We start from the raw sequence: 18,995 nt of genomic DNA, 5'->3' as shown, positions 1-18,995 counted from the left end.
TGTCTTTTCCATGACTACAGTATGCCAAACTGACAGGACGTAAGATCTGAGGATTTCTGTGAGCAATGTGAATCTTAAACCCACTATTCTAGATGCTATTGTGTGAGTTAATCTTCTCACTTTGGGGGGAAAGATTAGCAACTGTGACATGCTAGTTTCTTTGAAAACTTACACTTAGCCCTGGTTCTCCCTATGAAATGGTCTGCCCGCAGGCCCTACTGAGCTGATCTCATCTTAAGTAGTTCATAGCAGTAACAGTTATGTCATTGTTGAGTCATTTTAGTCATGTCTGACTCCGTGACCCCATTTGGGGTTTTCTTATGAAAGATACTGGAGTGGTTTACCATTTCCTTCTCCAGATCATTTTACAGATGAGGAAGCTAAGGCAAACAGGCTTAAGTGACTTGCCCAGGGTCACACAGCTAGTAAGTATCAGAGGCCGGATTTGATTCTTGACTCCAGGCTTGGCACTCTATCCATGGCTCCACCTCTCTACCCTTAGTTCACGAGTCCTTTAGAAAGTTTCTCACAACAGTCCTGGGAGCAAACATGCCCCCATTTTAAAGCTGTGGAAATTAAGGCTCAAGGTTTCAGAGCTAGCATGTGGCAGTGCTGGGACTTGAAAATAGACTCTGTCTCCAAACCCAGTGTCCTTCCCAGTCTCTGGCTGTCGTGCAGATTCATTCTGGCATCAGCAGGGCGTGCGTCACGGAGATGGCGTTTATGGACTGCTCAGCCGTCCCAGCCAAGCACTGGCATGCAGCACCTGACTTTCTACGCTGGAGGCCTTCCAGTTGCAGTTCAGTACCTTTCTGGGAACAATGAAGAGGCCTGTTGGTGCCAAAGCAATAGTAGGGCATTTTTTGGAGGAGCTCTGGACTTAGGAGTTAGAAGACCTGTGGCTAAACCCTGGCTTTGGAATTGCTTTATATTGTATTTTAGTTCAATTAACAGAAATATTTCTGCCCCACCCCCATTGAAATAAAAGAAAAAAAAACCTTTGTAAAAATATTTGTAAATCTGACGTTTCCTAGCTATGTGATGATGGGGAAGTAATTGAATATTTCCAAGTCAGTTTCCTCATCTGTAAAGTGGGCATAACACTTGTTCTGCTTACTTAAAGCCCTGTGTAAGTGTGAGCTGTGTTATGATTTTAGTTTTTCTTAGAAGAAAGCACTTTTTCCTCCGAACACTAGGTGGCTCAAATTTCCTACTAAGTTAAAACCCACCCTTCATTTTTATTTTTATTTTTTTTTCTTTGGTTGATTTTTTCAGAGGATCACAAAACAGGAGTTGGAGCTGTGATCTGGGCAGAAGGGAAGTCTGTAAGTATGAAAGAACTCTTAGCAATTCTGTTTCCATGTAGTCTCTGTTTCGCTGCCTCATTCTAATCTTAATCCACTATAATGGAGCTTGAGCTGAGTTAGAATTTTGGTGTGTTAGATTTTTTAGGGTGGGCTTAGTAGGGATCTGTTAGGTCCCTGAACGTTTGTCTCAGTCCCACATCAGTATTGTCGTCTGTCTGTTATGACAAACATTTAGGCATGGCAGACTGAGCGGCTCTAGGATTACTGGTCTAGTTTTCGTTTGGGCCCTACCATATTTTATAGTCTTTAAGAGTTAAGGCTCTGTTTCACTGTTTCATCTCTAGCGTCATGTCCTGCACACAAGGAAAGGTACTTAACAAATATTCATTGAATTTAATTGAGTTTTCAGTTCACTGCGGTAGGTCTGTTTGCTTCTGGTCTTTGCTATCTTAGTCAGTGAGTCATTGACCTCCCTTCTAGAGAAATACGTTAGCATCATTGGGGATGGCTATCATGAACTAATCCTTACCTTTTTAGGTGCCACAGACTTTTATTTTGGCCATTGTTATATGGAAACATCTTTTTATAAAGCAGATTATACTCAGAATGTATTTATTTGGTCTCGTTAAAGTGCTTAATTTCTAAAAAGAAAATGAGATGGATTGTGTATTTACTTCTTACGGGTCACAGTTTGACTTTTTCTTGATGATGCAGGATCATCATTACAGGCATCAGGTATCCTATTGTGCTGTGATAACTGTCATATGGTTCCCTGAGGAGTTTTTGAGGTGTGTAGGGCTTGGTTTCTCTTCACCAGTGATCCTAGGGTGTCATGCTCTTTGAGAAAACTTGTCATTGCTTTTCTTTTTTTCCCTTTGCTAGCTGGCATTCCCTTCCAGACTGCGTTGAGCTAAGAAAGTAGACAACCACGTGTAAGAGGATTGGGTCTAGAATAGGAACAGATGCACGTGGTATGTCAGGGCCTGAAGTGAACTCCTTTGAGTTAAGAGCATGGACTTCTGGGCTGAGACTTGGTCACGTTGATCTTGGTGGCTCAGGAGCCCTTCTTGCCTTTCTGGGCTGTGACTGTGTTCTGGAGAGTTAAAATTGCCAGGTAGTCATTACATAAACGAAATGTTGATAATGTGTATCAAATGCTCATATTGGTCATCTCTCGTATTTATATTCAACTGTCATTAATTCACTCTCTCATTCTGCCTAATGATTGGTCCCAACACTTTCCATGTGTCCTGAGGTTCCCAGCCACTGTCCCTCTCCCCACCACATGTAAGGCAGATTACTTAGCCTCCAATTTCGGATCCAGTAGACACTGAGTGTCTACTTTGTACCACATAGAGAGCTAGGCATTAGGGATACTAAAATAGTCCATGACCTCAAGAACTTGCCTTTTACTTGGAGTGGGGCGGGGCGGTGTGTGTGCGACATATAAATAGATAAGTATCTACAGTACATGATCATTTGAGGAGCGAGAAAGCACCAACAACTTGGGGGAACCAGAAAGTCTATGAATAATAAGCATGGAGGTCAGAGACATAATGCTAAGTTTTCAAAACAGTGAGTGGGCCAGTTTAGTTGAAATGCTATGTTCATAAAGGGAAGTAAGAGGATCGGTTTCTGGAGCCGGTGATGATCCTACATTTTTAGAAATGAGGGCACTGGACTTAGCCTTCCACCTCTCACTTCCATGCCCTTTGCATGGGCTACCTGGGCCTCCATGACTGGAAGGTATTCCCTTTCCTCCTCTCCATCTCTTAGAATCCCTAGTTTTGTCCAAGGTTCAGTGTGTATAAAATTTTCCTTGTGAAACCTTTCTAGTCCATTACGTTATCCTGCCAGTTACATCACCACAGGCTCTCATTACTCTCCCTGTCCCTTTAACTATTGAATGGTAGTAGCCTCCTACCCTGCTTTTCTTCCTCCAGTCTCTCCCTACTCCAATTCATCTTTCATACTTCTGTCAGAAAAACTATTTCAACAAACATTTATAGTCTCGTCACTCCCCTCTTCAAAAATCTTCAGTGGCTCCTGTTGTCCCCGAGTAAAGAGCAAACTCCTTAACCTGTTGTTCAAGGCCTTATGGAATACTACTCTCCTCTATGCACTATACCTTATCCACACTGGGTTTCTCTGTGACTTCTAAACAGACCCTGCCTTCTGTTGCCACCATGACTTTGCGCATGCTATTCCTTGTATCTGAGATGTTGTCTCCCTCTTTACCTGTTAAATTTTTAATGCTGAAGTCAAATATTACTTAAACCATGAAGCTTTCCTTGTGTGTCTACCACAATTAATCTCCTCTTTTGTGCTTCTCTAATGCAGTTAGAATTGAGAGGCAGCGAGATACAGTGGATAGAGCCCTGGGCCTGGAGTCACGAAAACCAGAGTTCAGATGTGGCCTGAGACATTTATTAACTGAGTGACCCTGGGCAAATCGCCTAACCTCTGTTTGCCTCAGTTTCCTCATCTGTGAGATGGAGATAATAACAGCACCTACCTCCTAGGGTGGTTGTGAGGATCAATGAGATAATAATTATGAAGCGCTTGGCATAGTGCCTGGCACAGAGTAAGTGTGATGGTCGTTTAGTTGTGACCCCATCCTCCACCTTATTTTACAGATGAAGAAACTGAGGCAAACAGTGACTTGCCCAAGATCACATAGCTAATAACTTATTAATAATAACTTACTGTGTAAAGACAAAGTTGAGTTGAGGTCTTCCTGACTCCAGGCCCAGCACTCGATCCACCGCACCATCTAGCTACACATCTTTGTATGTCGTCTAGGATTCTAGCATAGAGCCGTCTTCTCAGTGCGCTTTCAGTAGATGTTTGCTGAATGAATGGCATTTGATTGGACTTTTACATAGTGAATCATTGATTTCTCTGCATGCAAGCTGGTGAAGAGGGTAGCCTATTTCTAAACCTTAATAAGCTCGTACTAAAGCACCAGCTTTGACGACTGGTAGATCATTTCCTGTTGTGGCTCCTAGAACACTGAAGAAGCGACCAGAAGCTCTGAGCTGGAAAGGAGAATCTTTTCAGATATGTGGGAGGTGCTCAGTAAAGACTCCCATCCATGGGGCCCATTTTCTCCATTAATCAAAACCAGTCATTCTTACTGAGGCCAACATCTCCAAATCACATCAATGTGCTTCCTGTTTGAAAAAGTGTTTTGCCACCTCTCTTGTGTCCACCTCTCATGAGAGGATCTCTTATTTAAGTTCTTTTTCAACTTCTTAGCCGACCGGCATAAAATATCTCTTGCAGCACATCATTCAATCAACAGACATTTATCAAGTTTCTTCTTTTTATCCCAAGCACAACTAGATATGGGGATAACCAAGAAGAATAATAGGTAATTTATGAATTCCAGGAGTTTATAAATGTATTTAGATAAAGAATGCTAAAAATACACCTTAAACAGGGAACAGTCCCAAACATAATGAGTGTAAAATCCACCAACTCTATGAGATTATCTGGTGGTGATTTTTTTCCCCTTAGAACATAACTTTGGCAGGGCCACGTCTCAACAAAAAGAATTAGGCTTCATATTTTCTTCTTGATGGTTTAGTGAAAGGAAATTTATGTATACCCACTGTATGCAAAGCAGTATACTAGATGCTCATTTGAAATACATGATGACTTTGGGGATATTTGGGGGTTGAATTATTTTTAAATGTCTTAATGACTTTAAATATATTGGTTGTTTTCTTATATTTGCAGAAAACCTGTGATGGAACAGGGGCCATGTATTTCATAGGATGTGGTTATAATGCCTTTCCTGTTGGATCTGAATATGCTGACTTCCCTCACATGGATGACAAACAGAAAGACCGAGAGATAAGAAAGTTCAGATACATTGTCCATGCTGAACAGAATGCTTTGACATTTAGGTATGGGGATGTTTTTGCATGTGGGTATATTTCTTAATAAGAGTGGGAGTCTGGTGTAGAGGGTGGCTTTCTTTCAAACATTTTTGAATAGCTTTTATTTTTTAAATAATGAACAATCATTATTTCAGGAAAAAATGAAGATTATTTTTGCTAAAGTTGGCTATTCATGAATGGCCTGCGTGTTGGGCTCTTTGGCTAAGGCATTTTCCAGAACTTTTCTGATTTTTTTTTTTGTCCTGGCAATGCTAAGTACAATGAATCTGAACCATATTTCTCCATTTCCTATCTCCCATCCCCTCCCCCTGCCCAAATGAATATGCTTTCCTTCCCTTTCCCTCTACCCTGGAACTACTTAAAGTTTTGCTTTTAGGTCTTGTTCACTCTACACTGCCTCTAAATATTGGATCTCCTTTGCTTCCTATATCTGTAGTATGTCATTTTACAAAATGATATAGACTTTGTTTTAATACTTCAGGGATTCCCTTCATCGTGGGTACTCTCTCCACCAATGCAGGCCACAGCTCCACTGTAACTTAATATTTGGTTTCCACTAGTGGCTTTGGCCAAGGGTTTCATTTCCTGGTTATTCATTACCTTTCCAGATGTATCAGGGCTGGTCCACAGGCAGCAGAGAGCCCATTGTTTTAGCGTTTAAAGTTGGTCCTGCTCATCTCGTTTTCTATTGTCTTGTTCAGAAAACCAGTCATATACCATCAGATGGTGAGCTCCTCAAGGGCAGGGACTATCATTTGTCTCTCTTTGTATCCCCAGTGCCTAGCACAATGCCTGCCACATAGTAGGTGTTTAATAAGTGCTTATCTACTTACTGACTGACTGACAGACATACCGCCATCTGGCATGATGATGTTAACACCATTAACTGGTACAATACTGGATAAGATGCTTTTCAATAATTTCAAGACAGTGTGCTAAGGCTTGTCGTTCCTTGTCAGTACTAATATTGTAGCTTAAAAGAAAGAGGATTTGGAACTAAAATCCTTATCTGCAATGAGACTTCTGAGAGAAAAGCAGCTTGTGAGTGGCCTCCTTTCAGTGTTTTTACTTCCTAACCCATAGTTTGCATGCAAAAATGTGCAAGAACTTGGCCTGTAAAATCTGTTCTTTTGCTTACACTTCATTACTCTGACATTTGGTGGGGCTGTTGTTTTGTTATATTTAATTTTTGTGAAGTAAATTGTTAGGAGAAGGGTAATATGATAGAATCAGGTTACAATAAATGTAAAAATCATGATAAAAGATGCTTGCTTAGCTTTTTAAGAGGGTAGGAGTCCTTTCTCTGTGAAACTATAAGCTATATAAACTCCATGAAGGCACAGAGGAAATCTTAATGTATGTATCTTCCATAAAACCTAGCATAGTGCTCTTTACATATCGTCTAGGTCCTAAATAAATATTGGAATTGAACTGAACCCCCAAAGCAGCGTTACATAAAAAGGTAACCCCACTGTGCTCATAATTCACTATTTTCCCTTTTCAATTCTTTTTATATCTGCCATTTTTTTTTGTCTTTTGCATAATCAGAATTTGTACCAAACCATACCAGTCTCTTAAAATCTTAGCTAATTTTTGTGGATGTGCTTAAATCAAATGTGCTTTTTCACCACTAGTAAGATTAATTACTATTTTTTAATTGCTATGGTATAGTTTTAAGCAAATCAGTTTTTGTCTCTTCTCAGAGTATTTAAAGTTTTCTTTAAAAACAGTAGCTTAACGCCTTCCTAAGTTTTTCTCATTATTTGTAGGTGTCAAGAAATAAAGCCAGAAGAAAGAAGTATGATTTTTGTGACTAAGTGCCCGTGTGATGAGTGTGTGCCTTTAATTAAAGGTGCAGGCATCAAACAAATCTATGCAGGAGATGTAGATGTTGGAAAAAAGAAGGCAGACATCTCTTACATGAGGTTCGAGGAACTTGAGGGTGTCAGCAAGTTTACAGTAAGTAGATAAGAGTGTTTTTCAACAGTGTCCTTCCCTTTGTATGGTTACGATAGATATCCCCTGCATATTGGAAAACAGGACTTCCCAATTATTTTAGCATCTATGGAAACTGGCAATTGGTTTGATTTCTGACAGTGACACTCAAATTATGACCATTGGACTTGAAAACATCTGCATGTATAGAACTTGCTGTGCTGCCTTACCCAAATACCCCTCCCCCCAACCCCACCCCCCAACACATTCCCTGTGCCACTTGGCCTCAGTTAGACCTTTTGTCTGAGGGTGATTCTACTTCAGACAAATGTCTTCCTCATGTATACACAGACATTATTGTTTTTAATCTTTTATTCTTCCGTTCTTCAAAACTAATTACTAAAGGAACATCTCTTATTTCTTTCTCAAATTCCTAAAAAAGGAAATTTACCTTAAGAAAATAAATGTAATTATCTAGACACCCTTAGGTTTGGGGGTTTGTTGTTGTTGTTTTAATAAAAAAATCCAGCAAAGAATCAATGCAGTTCATATCAAAAGCCCCAAAAATTCTTCTTGAGAATTTCCATCTACTGTATCATCCACCTCATAAAACTGCTTCGTGAAAATCAGCTTTCAATATAAATTAAAAAAAAAACTTTCTTACTGATTGTCTGTCTATTTTAATTGTAATGATTTTTCAGCATCACTACGGCTCAGATAGATTTATTTAAGATTGTCTGGGTGCCTAAAAATCCTTGTTCCTATGGCAGAATAAAGATAATAAATATGTAGGAATGTCTGTACTGCAGCTAGAGCATTGGAATTACCAGCCCAGTCAGGTTAACATTCTCCCTCATCTAAACAGATACTGGCCTCAGCTTCTCCTATGCTCTTTTGGGGAATATAACAGAGCCTCCGCTTCCCTGCCCCCGTAAACTTGGCTAGGCCAAATGCCTGATACCCAGAGTCAGCCTCATAGCCTTTCCCTCAGTGGCTGCTCTATATCCTTAGACACTGAGGGCAGCAGCTGGTGTTGCTAGTGGGCTAACCTCTGCTCCCAGAGTCTGACGCAGGCTCCTTGAGCAAGTATGGACTGTGATGTCATTCTATCTACAGCTGTTGACATGAGCAGAGTTCAGAACCTCTGTTGGCCACAAGTGACCATCGAAGACAAACCTCAAAGTTTGCCACTTTTGACCTTTTTATCTCTAGTGATAATTTGTGTCAAATCATTTGGGTTGCTGGCCTATAGTGAGCCCTTCTCAGTGGATCACTGTGTGTACATGTTTAGCTCACCCTCTTGCCTTCCCATCTGGCCAGCCTGTGTTTTCCAGGACTCTGGCCAGCAACTGTGTGCCAGTCCTCAGATGGGGCCACACATCCTTGGAGTAGTCATGCTAGGGCTCTTTGTTTGAATCAATTCAGCAAAAACGTATTACAAAGATACATGACAGTTGAATGCTTTTAAACATTACAATGAATTGACATTACTTTTATTTTGATTATTTTTCACCATGTCGTTGGGAGATAATTGGTTCTGCTCTGGAATATTGCCAAACCAAGAACTGGGAAGCTCTGTCTAAGTATTGATTTTATAAAGTAAACTGGTGGCCATTTACCAGACTGCTTTTAAGTGACCCACATAGAAACAAATTTTCATTTTTCTTAATTCCATCTTCATTAGAAAACCAAAGTACCTGGTGCCACAGGGCACAGATTGCTGAGCCTGGAATCAGGAAAACCTCAGTTCAAATCCAGCCTTAGACATTGACTAGTTGTGTGACTCTGGGCAAGTCGCTTCACCCCTACCTCAGTTTTCTCATCTGTAAAATAGGCGTAACAGCACCCACCTCCCAGGGTTGTTGTGAGGATCCAGTGAGATAATAATTGTAAAAAAGCTCCTGGTAAGTAATAGGCACTACACAAATGCTTATTCCCTTCCCTTTACGTTAGAGTACGAGAAGTAAGTGTGACTCTGAAACTAAGTTAGATGAGGAGTCTGTTGTTTGTTTGTTTTTTTAAATTACTGTAAAATGGGAAAGCAGTTAAACAGCATCCCCCTGTGAATGTTTTCAGAAAGTGTTGGGGCAGTCACTGTGCCCTGAGGAGGTTCTCTTTCTAGGCCTTACCACATCTGTTTCTGTGGGACCCTTGGGAGCTCGATGCTTTCTTTGTTTTGAGTAGTGAGAAGGTCGGGGAGGTGAGAAGAGGTGGTGCCTCTACGCCAGTGCAGGCCCTGGGCACAGGTTGTAAAGTAGGTACAGTTTCTGTCTGACCTTCTCCTTGGCCTCACAGATGTCCCTGTTCTCCCCGCTGTTCCCACAGGCAGTTGATCACCCGAGCCCACCCTCTACTCCTCGCTTATTGCTCCCCTGTGCCCTTCATTGAAATGTATCTGTCTTGTGTCTCTATCTGTCCAGGCCCAAAATACCAGCTCCCTTATGGGATAAACTAATGCTTATGACTGGCTCCCAGGAAATGTGCATTTGAATTGTAGGTTTCTGAATTCATTGCTCGAGTCTTTATCTGGCCCCTTAGTGACTCTGAAGATGAGAATTTCAAGCCAGGGAGAAGGGGAGGGCAGTTCTGAGGCAGGCTCGTGGGGACAGCCATTTCTTGGAAAGGGAACTTTCTCCTTTCCTCTTTGCCCAACCTCCTCCTCTGCCCAGGAACCCCTCAAAGGCCCTTTTATTTTCACTGGGCAAGTCCTTCCACTCCTCTGGGCCTGTTTCCTTACCTGTAAAATAAGCGGGCTTATTCAATGATCTCCAGGGGCCCTTTTAGTTGTTCCTAGAAGACAATAATAAAGCACTCAGTGATGCACAGCTATGATGAAGATGCTTTGGGGGTACACCAGCCCCCCTTTTCTTGTTTTTTCATTGTTTTAAAAATATGGAGTTTGCAGTGCTGTTGTATTTTTTATATAAATGAAATGTTTGTGCCTTTTACAGTGGCAGCTGAATCCAGCAGAAGCTCATATTCTGGGACTAAATGAGTCTGAAACCGTAGAGAGTAAGTATTGTACTGGCAAGTCACCTGTCATTAAGTTCAACGATGCATAAATTTGGGAAACAAATTTATCTTAGAGATATTATAGAATATTTTCTCTTTCCTAAGTAGACATTTGCCATATAAATGATTGATTTGATGGAGAAAGGTTTGTGCATGGAGTTAGGTAATCCAAATTTATAAGTCAAATCTATACTTTTAGGTCCAACCAATTATTAAAACACAAATAAATAAAGTAGTATCCAATATCAAAATCAGCTTTTTGAGTTAATATAGAGGATAAGAAAGTCACTTCATAGAACCAAATGATGGAAATGTATACATTTTTAACAGGATACGTTTCATTTATCCAGAATGATGGAGGAAGGGAGAGAAAGATTCTGATTGACTGAAAGTTATTCTGTTTCCTACCTGCCTTTGCAATTTTAAAAGAATTCAAATACGATTCAGTACAACTAACACTATAGTTATACTGAACTTAATTTAATCTTGGATTCAAAAGGTACACCAGGGCTTAAGAAGACATCCTTAAATGGTGGGAAAAGAATAAAAAAAGGAGTTAAAAAACCTGAGTTCACACCCCAAGTCTGATGATTGTGCGACTTTGATCAATTCACTCAAACTTACTGGACCTGTTTACTCATCTGTGAACTGAAGGAGTTAAATTAGATAATATGCACAGTTCCTTACAGTTCTGACATTCTGTGGCTTTCTGAACTCCTAATGAGAACCTCGATTATTGTATAATTCTACAAAAATTTGAGTTATGTGGACCTTTTGGTTGGCCACAAGGATTCTCAACCCCCAGGATCAGTGTACAGATTTCAGGGGGTCTCTATACTTGGATGGGAAAAAAATCATGTCTTTACTTTCACTAAACTCTTAATTGAAATTTAGCATTTCCTTCGATTAAGAATTTGAAACCATTATTCCGAGAAGAGCTCTGTAGTGTCCGCCAGTCTGTCAAAGGGGTTAAGAACCTTTGGTGTAATTAAATATAAATTTCTGTTGCAACAAAGTGATGTTTATTCGGTAATTAGTAACTATAAATCAAACTCATCCTGCCATTAATAATGCATTTGAGAAGAATTCGGTAAAATCTACTTTATATAAAGAGTAAACTTCACTAAAAATGTAATTCTAGCCTTTTAGTATTTTTCAAGTTTTAGGCAAATACATTTTTCAATTGAAATAGAAACCTTAACTCACAAAGTTGCAAGTTTAATTTGGATTCCCTGAGATCAGTGCATTTTGCACTGGTGCATGCATGAAGTGTATTAAGTCTGAATGTTAATCCAGATCTGGAAAGGTCAAAGTGGGTTTGTTTAACAGGATTCATCCTGCTGCCCTACAAACTGACTGGTCACTAGAATTTCTACTTCAATAACTCAGTGTAAACAAATTTTTTTTAATTGTATTTTAACTCAGTAGTACCTTGGTCTTCCAGTATTACTGTTTTAATCCAATTTCTCTGTTTAAAGACGTTTTCTTCCTGTGTTTCAGATGGTGTCTTGAGGCCTAAGTTAATGGATGAAGAACGTCACCAAAACAAGAAGTTATGTCTTGGAAACCACTAAAAGAAAAGAAAGTCCAGCCTGAATCAGAGAGGAGGCCGAGAGGATTTTTATTGCACTTTTTAAATTCATCCTTGTTGCCTTTGCAAATAAGGATGGAATTTAGGGAATAATTGACAAGTATTTTTAAGGAAGTTAATTTATTGCTGGGATGTGAATAATGTTAATGAGAATATTTTCATTTTAGATTTCCTTGTGTGTTTTCTAGCATACAGTAGTTTTTTTTTTATTACACTAAATGAGGTATCAACAATGAATAAGACTGTTGGGTGGCTGATTTCTGTTGATGTGGAGTTTAGATCAGCTAGTTATCCTGGGCCAGATCCTAGAAGTCAGTAAGCTACCCATTTGAAGGGTAGGTATTCTTTCAGACCATGAGATTGTTTTGTAGTTAACTGCCATAAAGAAATAACTGGCAACCTCATGACCTGTAAGAGTCGGTGCACTCCCTAAAGGCCAGGTTTGTGGCCAGGGTTTACCAATCAATAGTATCTGCACCATTTTAATTGATTATTAGAAAGTAAGGTAATTTCTGATAGACCATGATCTCCATTTTGAAAGTTAGTTTCTAAAATGGTCATTAATTATCCCCAAATCCTTTGATTAAATACAAGTCAGATTGACTTGAATGAATTATCACTGAATTATGATGGCAGCAGGAAGAAAATATTATTCCATGACAACATTCTTGTTCATTGACATTATCTCTTAAATGGACACTCAGTCGAAAATATTCCTCAAATTTGAGGATAATTTTAACAATAAAATATTTTAGTGTGGTAAATTCTAATGAGCACTTTAGAATCACTTATCCTGTTCTTTATTGTTCCTTATAAATGATATTGAGAATCTCATGGCTTCGAAGTGAAAAAAGAAGGCATTGAAAAAAAGCAACATTCGCTGACATCGAGCTTGAACAATCTTAACAGCAAACATTACATGGAGTTTAAGTTCCATTTCTGACTGCTCTCCTTCCCTTTTTTTTTTTGCTGAATAATTTCTAGAAAATTCCCTTTTGAGAGAGAGAATGATGAGCTTTCGTGTTGGCCCACACGTGAATAATGGTGGGATAATCTGGGTCCTTTTCTGCATTTTTCCAGGACTGAGGAAGGAATGTCCACCGGCTGATACTGTGAAGGGCTGCCTGCTGCCTTGTGCCATTGGAGTTGCTCGTCTTGCCTCCAGTTCTGTCTTCTTTCTCTCCATAGTAGCACATGACTTTTCTAGGCTTGCCTTTCCACCTGCCCAATTTTCAGCCAATCTCTGCTATTTGCTTGGGGATAATATATTCAGGCAAATACAGAGATGAGGAAGAAAGAGGAGATAGTGGAGGAAACAAAGCACACATGTGAAAAATTACATTGATTATCCAATCTTAAAAGAGGGGTTTTAAAGAAAACTAAGCTGTTTTCTGAGCAAGATCCATACATACTAAAATGTTCAATATACACAAAAGTAACTTTAGTTTGCTCAATCTATATTTTTCATATGCAGCTATGTGGGACTGGACTTGAGTTATTTTGTAGTAGTGAGCCTTCTAGCAGAATATCAACCAGCCAGCTAGCATTTATGGAGTGAATATGTATCTGGATGCCCAGCTTTGTCCTAGACCTGGCAGGGGCAGATTTGGTTCAGATGCAAAAACTTATGACAAAGTGGCAAAAGTTCTAAGTGAAATTTCTTTGGAACATCAATTAGAAATGGCTAGTTGCCATAACACAATGGAGCACCTAAATGGTGTTTGCGATCACCATTAAGTTTAGCTTACAGTTTAAAGACGTAGTTACATGCTTAAAAGGTTTCTCTTTTGCTTTCTCTATCTGGTAGGCTTTCAGGTTCAATATTACTTACTTGTAGGTTGTTTTATCCAGAAAAAAAATGTTTACCTAGGAAATAAATTATTTGGTAAATTAATTTCATCGAGGCTTTAAGCAGACTTTTAAAAAAGGAACGAGATAGAAGTAAGCTAAGTTCTAATTGGTGACAGAAGTTGAAACTGCTGCCTTGTATACTAGCAGCAGTGGAGATTTATTTACCCGACAGACTTTGCTGGAGGTTTTCTTCTTTGCAACACAGTAGGAGATGAGAATTTCTCCTTTATTCTTTAAATCCCCTGATTTTCGTAATGACTAAAATGAGGACACATAATACTGGAGGAATCTCTTCCTGTTTGCCCCTCTCCATTCCTCAGCCAAATGCCAAAGACCCAGGCTCCATGGTTTTTTCCTACCACATGGACACTGTTGAATAAATTGGATTATGTATGTAATTTCATTGTAGCCCTTCTGGAGCTGTTGCCTTGGTCTGGAGGTTTTCTTTCTCAGATGCTTTTTTTTTTACTGGAGAATATAAGATGTCTGTTACCTTTTCTTGTTTCATATTGAGAAATAGAATGCCAGCAGATAGAATTTATTCTGTGTTCAGAGTGGCCTATACACTGTTAAATGAGCATGGGTTTTAAGCTAAGAACTGCTCAAAATTCCATCTGGGTGTGGCATCAGAAATTCAGTCATTCTTGTCCTAGGATGGTCGTACTTGATTTGTATCAGGTTTAAGTTTGGATTATAAATGCTAGGTAAATTAGCTCAGACTCACAGACCAAAGGCATATAAGGCTATAGGAAATAATCGTGCATTAATCAGTCCAGGTCAGTCTTGCAGACAGAGCACAGTAATTGATCTCCAGAGCATCATCCTCAAAGGGTATGGGCCTAAAAGAAATCTGGGTACAAGCAAATACATATTTTAATCAACACAGAAACTATATTCCACAGTTCTAGTAACAGTTCTTTTGGCTACTGACACTCACTCTAACATATCCATTAACTATAGGAAGGACTGCTAAAGAATTTTCAGGCAATGAATTTTTCAAAACTAGAGTCACTAGTATTTTATGCCTGTTAATGTAGGTCAAGTTGGTGTTGGGGTCACAACTAAATGCCACCTGTTTTGAAGTCACATTTCTAACTCAGGAGGTATGTAGACATGTTGGTAAGCGCAATAATCTGCCTTGCCTCTTAGAGCAAACATTTTTCTACTAAGATCACTAACCTTTCCTGCTTTCTCCTAAATAAATAGCTCCTGGGCCCTATGGGCAGGCATCCTACCCAACTAACCACTATACACATGGTAGCTATTCCTCCTCCATTAAGCATATAACAGGGTGCTTAAAACATAAAAATGAGTGTTATTAAACTTTCAGTACCAGATAAACTTCAGTTTGCCAGAAGCTCAGAGAGATTATATGTACACATGGATCTCCGGCAGATGTTTGTTTTCTTTTTAAAGTCACTATGTAAACTTTAAGGGAATCCATACTCTTAATGTCTTGATGTAATGTTGAAGTTCTTTGGAATTGTGGCATTGTTCCTGTGTACTTTTTCCCGACTGTCCCATTTAAGCATCACCAGCAAGTTCAAGTTTAAAGGGGTCTGCTTTAAACTGTGTAACTTGAATATCCAGTTTCATAAAATTATTGTCATCATGTTCGGTTAATACTTCTGTGTCAAATACATAGTGTCCCCCAAAATGTATACATACTTTGGTTATTAACAGCTGCTACATTTTCTGAAAAAGAAAAGCTGTTAGAATTAAGGGATGAAAATATAATGTACATTTTGGCGGGGGGTATCTTATTTAGTCCCAAAAAGTAAAGGAGTCAAAATCACGTAGCATCTTAAGATAATCCCTCTAATTTTTTTTTATCATTTTCAAATGCCTTTAGAGAAAAAGAAAATTTTATGTGAGGATGAGGTGAAGGGGACCAAGAAAGCTACATGTGTTCATGCTTCAACTTTTCAAAATGGAGGGAATCACCAACTTTTTTAATGGGCTAGTTATATTATCATTTTTGGAAGGGGGCAAAATTAATGCTGCCAAACACTTCCTTGATTTGCACACTTTCAAAACCAATACCTCACTCTCCATTCATAACTTAGTTTTTTATGAACATTTTTATGAATCATTTTCAGATTTTTTTTCTAAATCATTTAATCAACTTTTCAAATGTCTGTGCAATGAAAGAGTATTTTAAAAATCAAAAATAAGTATCTAACTCATGCGCAGAAATCTCTGGGGAGAGAGCTGGTGCTGAGTTTCTCATAAAAAATTCCTTGTATCCTTTTTTTCTAAAATAATTTTATTACAAACTTAGGACTCTCAACAACATAAACTAAGATCAGAAAGAATAAAATGAAATCTAAACACTTCGGTTGAAAAATTTAAAAATACTTCTTACGAATTTAAACAAAATAATACTTTGATCTGATCTGAAATTTCTTTTCCATATGTGAACTTAAAAGGTTTGTTGCCCTTGTTTTGTTGTTTTTTTATTCAGCCAGAGTTCATATGAATGTACTTCTATTTCTACTTTCCCCACTTTGTATGTCTTCTTTTTTTATGCTCTTCAGGCATGTTTTTTTATGGGACAATAGTATCATTAAATAGAGATAAATATATTCAGCCACACTGCAATTGCTGATCACAAAGGTTGTTTCTGGGTTCTTCTGAAATCCCATTTAAAGTGAATTAGCCACAGCCTTCAGGTTGTTCTCATTCTATCCCTTGCACACAGTGGACCCTCAATAAATGCTTTTTGGTGGTATTAGATACATTAAAGCCCTATGTTTTAGTTCTTATGTAAATTTTATTTTAAATGGAGATTATTTTCTACCACCATAATTATTTTTTTAAATCATTTCTTTAAAAACAAAACAAAACAAACTACCATGTTTTTGACTAGGCAACCACTGCACCATAATGTTTTTGTGCTCCCTGGGGGTGGATGTTACAGAGATGCATGTAGGTCTTCCATATGGGATGGGGATGAAATTATGAACACTTGATAGGTTGGAATAAGTTTACACCAGAATGGCTAATCCTCATTCTGACTCTACAATTGTGGCTTTTTTTAAAAAGGACTTTAAAATTGGGGTGTTTCCCTGCTGTGTGTGTGTGTGTTATATCACCATTGCCACTAGAATTAGTTTAATTCTTTAGCAACATTCCAAAGTGTTGACATTGGCTGTTCTCTAGCTTTGGCTGAGAAATGGCTCGTGTTGAGGTGGCTTTCCTTACGGGTATTTTTGACCAGATCATAAAATGCTAAGAGACAAATAGCAAACTTTCCTTTTACATTGAATCTCATCATGTGTAGGGGATGGAATTGTTTTATCTTTTCTGAAGGTTCAGTCTCGTATAATTTTAACTCTCAAGGGAAATAACAAATTTCAATGTTTATATAAAAACAAATGGTCATATGATGTTCATATAAGGAAGAAGAATTTCAGCTTCTATCTGTATTTAAATTGATATTCATCCTTGTCTGTCTTGTGATAATGGTGGTTAGTAAAAGGTTGAGAGTTTTAGGCTCCATTGCAATTTTCTGCTAATTGTCATTTACAATAGTTTGAGGTCTCAAGTCATTGTGCCTTTTAACTTCTTTCATGATGAAAATTCTTTCCCCAAAGTATAAATCAATAATAGAGTCATTGATTTAGTCCTGGAAGGGACCTTAGAGGTTGCCATCCAATTTCTTCAAGTTTCTAATGAGGAAACAAGAGCTGCTTGCATCCAGATAGTACAGTGAAGAGTTGAGATTCCCAGAGGTACTCTCCTTACACTTTAAGGTCTGCAAAGCATAGGCACAGTAGCACATTGTATCCTCATAACTGTCAGGATAGGTGCTATATGCTATAATCTCCATTTTACAAATGAGTCAACCAAGACTCAGGTTAATTGACTTGCACAGGGTCACACAGTGGTCTTTTTGACCCCCAAGTCCAACACTATCCACTCCTTCAACATTATGGGTCAAGAATATGATTCCCCTGGCTCATCCCTGGCCTTCCCAAAGCTCCCTTTCTCATGGTAAGTTTTCTTTTTGACCTAACAAACTAATGTTAAAGCATTAGTGCATGTCTGTGTCAGGCACTCGCTCACAGAATCTCATCTGTTTAAAGATTCCCTCTGAGTGAAAATGTTAAGTGCCTCGAGTTAAGTAAATCAAATCCCAAAATAGGTGGCCTTAGCAGTGATGGGCTTCTTCGAGAAGTCCATTATCTTTGTAAATGATAACTTGGCATGTCCAGCAAAACCAGAGATGTTCTCTATTTTGAGCTATTGAACCATTACAATCCCAGGAAAAGTATACTGACATAGCTAATAATATATTAGGTGAGTTAATAATAGTGTCCCTCAGTTGTCAGTATGTTTATCCCCGAAATCCACTGGAGGTTGAGAAGAAAACAAAAGCAGGGAGCCCTCAGAGGGAGAGGAAAGCTTTGGAACCCTGAAGGGTATAACATTAAGCCATTTGCTAGGGAAAACACAATTCTTTCCAGAAGGACATGAGCCTGCTCTTGTGTAACTGGCATCTATCCCCGACCGCTTTGGGTGAAACTGAACAAAAGTTGGCCGGCAGGTTATTTTTACAGTACATACCCTACTACCTATAAAAGGTTGGCATCAATGAGTACTTCAAGGACACAAGAACACCAAAGTGACTTGGTGTTATCATTAGAGGGAAACCAGGAGCTGCCTGACGACCTTTTTTTTTCTTCCCAGTCTGAAGTGGATGGAGCAACTGCCCAACCCCCTAACTCAAGAAAGACAGCTATACCTGAGGAGACCTGGAGGGATGCACCCTCATCGTAATACATAGTGGCTGCAGTGCCAAGACTACCTTGGCCCCTACACGATTCATTGTTTACCCAGGTGGTGAGGTGGCTACCATTCACATTTTAGCTCCTGGCAAATTTTCTGTTTGGATAAGGACAATGGTCTACAGTTTTCCTGTTTCTGATGCCATATTCCCAGAATCCACCATGCAAACCACAGAAAAAGCTTTTCCAAACTAAAACTGAGCTTTTAGCAGATAGAAATGCATGCTTTTCCTAGTCTGCTTTTTCTCATTTCAAAGATGCTGTCTTTTCCCCTTTCAAAAAAAGTGATTCCTTTTAGAAAGAGATAGGTACCAACAAATTCAAGCTTCATTCCACCCCCAAGCTCAGTCTCCTGGAACAGCTGAACATAAACAGAACTCTGGCCCTGGGGTACAGACCCACTCAAACTTTGTAAGATCTTCTCTCTAATAAATTATTACCAATGCTGCCCATTGTGTGTGAGCTGAATTTTGTTGTCATTTAAAGTTGTTTTCATTTATGGTTTATTCTTAAATGCTAGGGGACTGCTTTGTATTTGTGACAGCCAGAAGGCTACTAATACATGATATCTACACAGGTAAGTATGGTATGGGGTAGGATATGA

At 38.9% G+C, this 18,995-nt stretch overlaps 1 protein-coding gene across 2 annotated transcripts in view; it reads left to right on the top strand.

The window, feature by feature from the left end:
• Positions 1 to 17,134, top strand: part of CDADC1 (cytidine and dCMP deaminase domain containing 1) — a 45,186-nt gene extending 28,052 nt beyond the window's left edge. Inside the window, exons 6-10 of one of the 2 annotated variants that reach the window (XM_036744302.1) lie at positions 1,276 to 1,325; positions 5,049 to 5,218; positions 6,982 to 7,171; positions 10,099 to 10,159; positions 11,660 to 17,134. In XM_036744302.1, the coding sequence (XP_036600197.1) occupies positions 1,276 to 1,325; positions 5,049 to 5,218; positions 6,982 to 7,171; positions 10,099 to 10,159; positions 11,660 to 11,733 (545 nt within the window). In that variant the 3' untranslated portion in view covers positions 11,734 to 17,134. Of the gene's footprint in view, positions 1 to 1,275; positions 1,326 to 5,048; positions 5,219 to 6,981; positions 7,172 to 9,269; positions 9,573 to 10,098; positions 10,160 to 11,659 lie in introns of those variants that run through there. The other variant, XM_036744301.1, reaches the window with a different exon arrangement.
• Positions 17,135 to 18,995: the final 1,861 nt, after the last annotated feature.

Source organism: Trichosurus vulpecula, chromosome 2, assembly GCF_011100635.1.
Source record: "Trichosurus vulpecula isolate mTriVul1 chromosome 2, mTriVul1.pri, whole genome shotgun sequence".
NCBI classification, from domain to species: Eukaryota; Metazoa; Chordata; class Mammalia; order Diprotodontia; family Phalangeridae; genus Trichosurus; species Trichosurus vulpecula.
The sequence above is the reverse complement of the archived record's forward strand: the minus strand, read 5'-3'. Positions and strand labels throughout refer to the sequence as shown.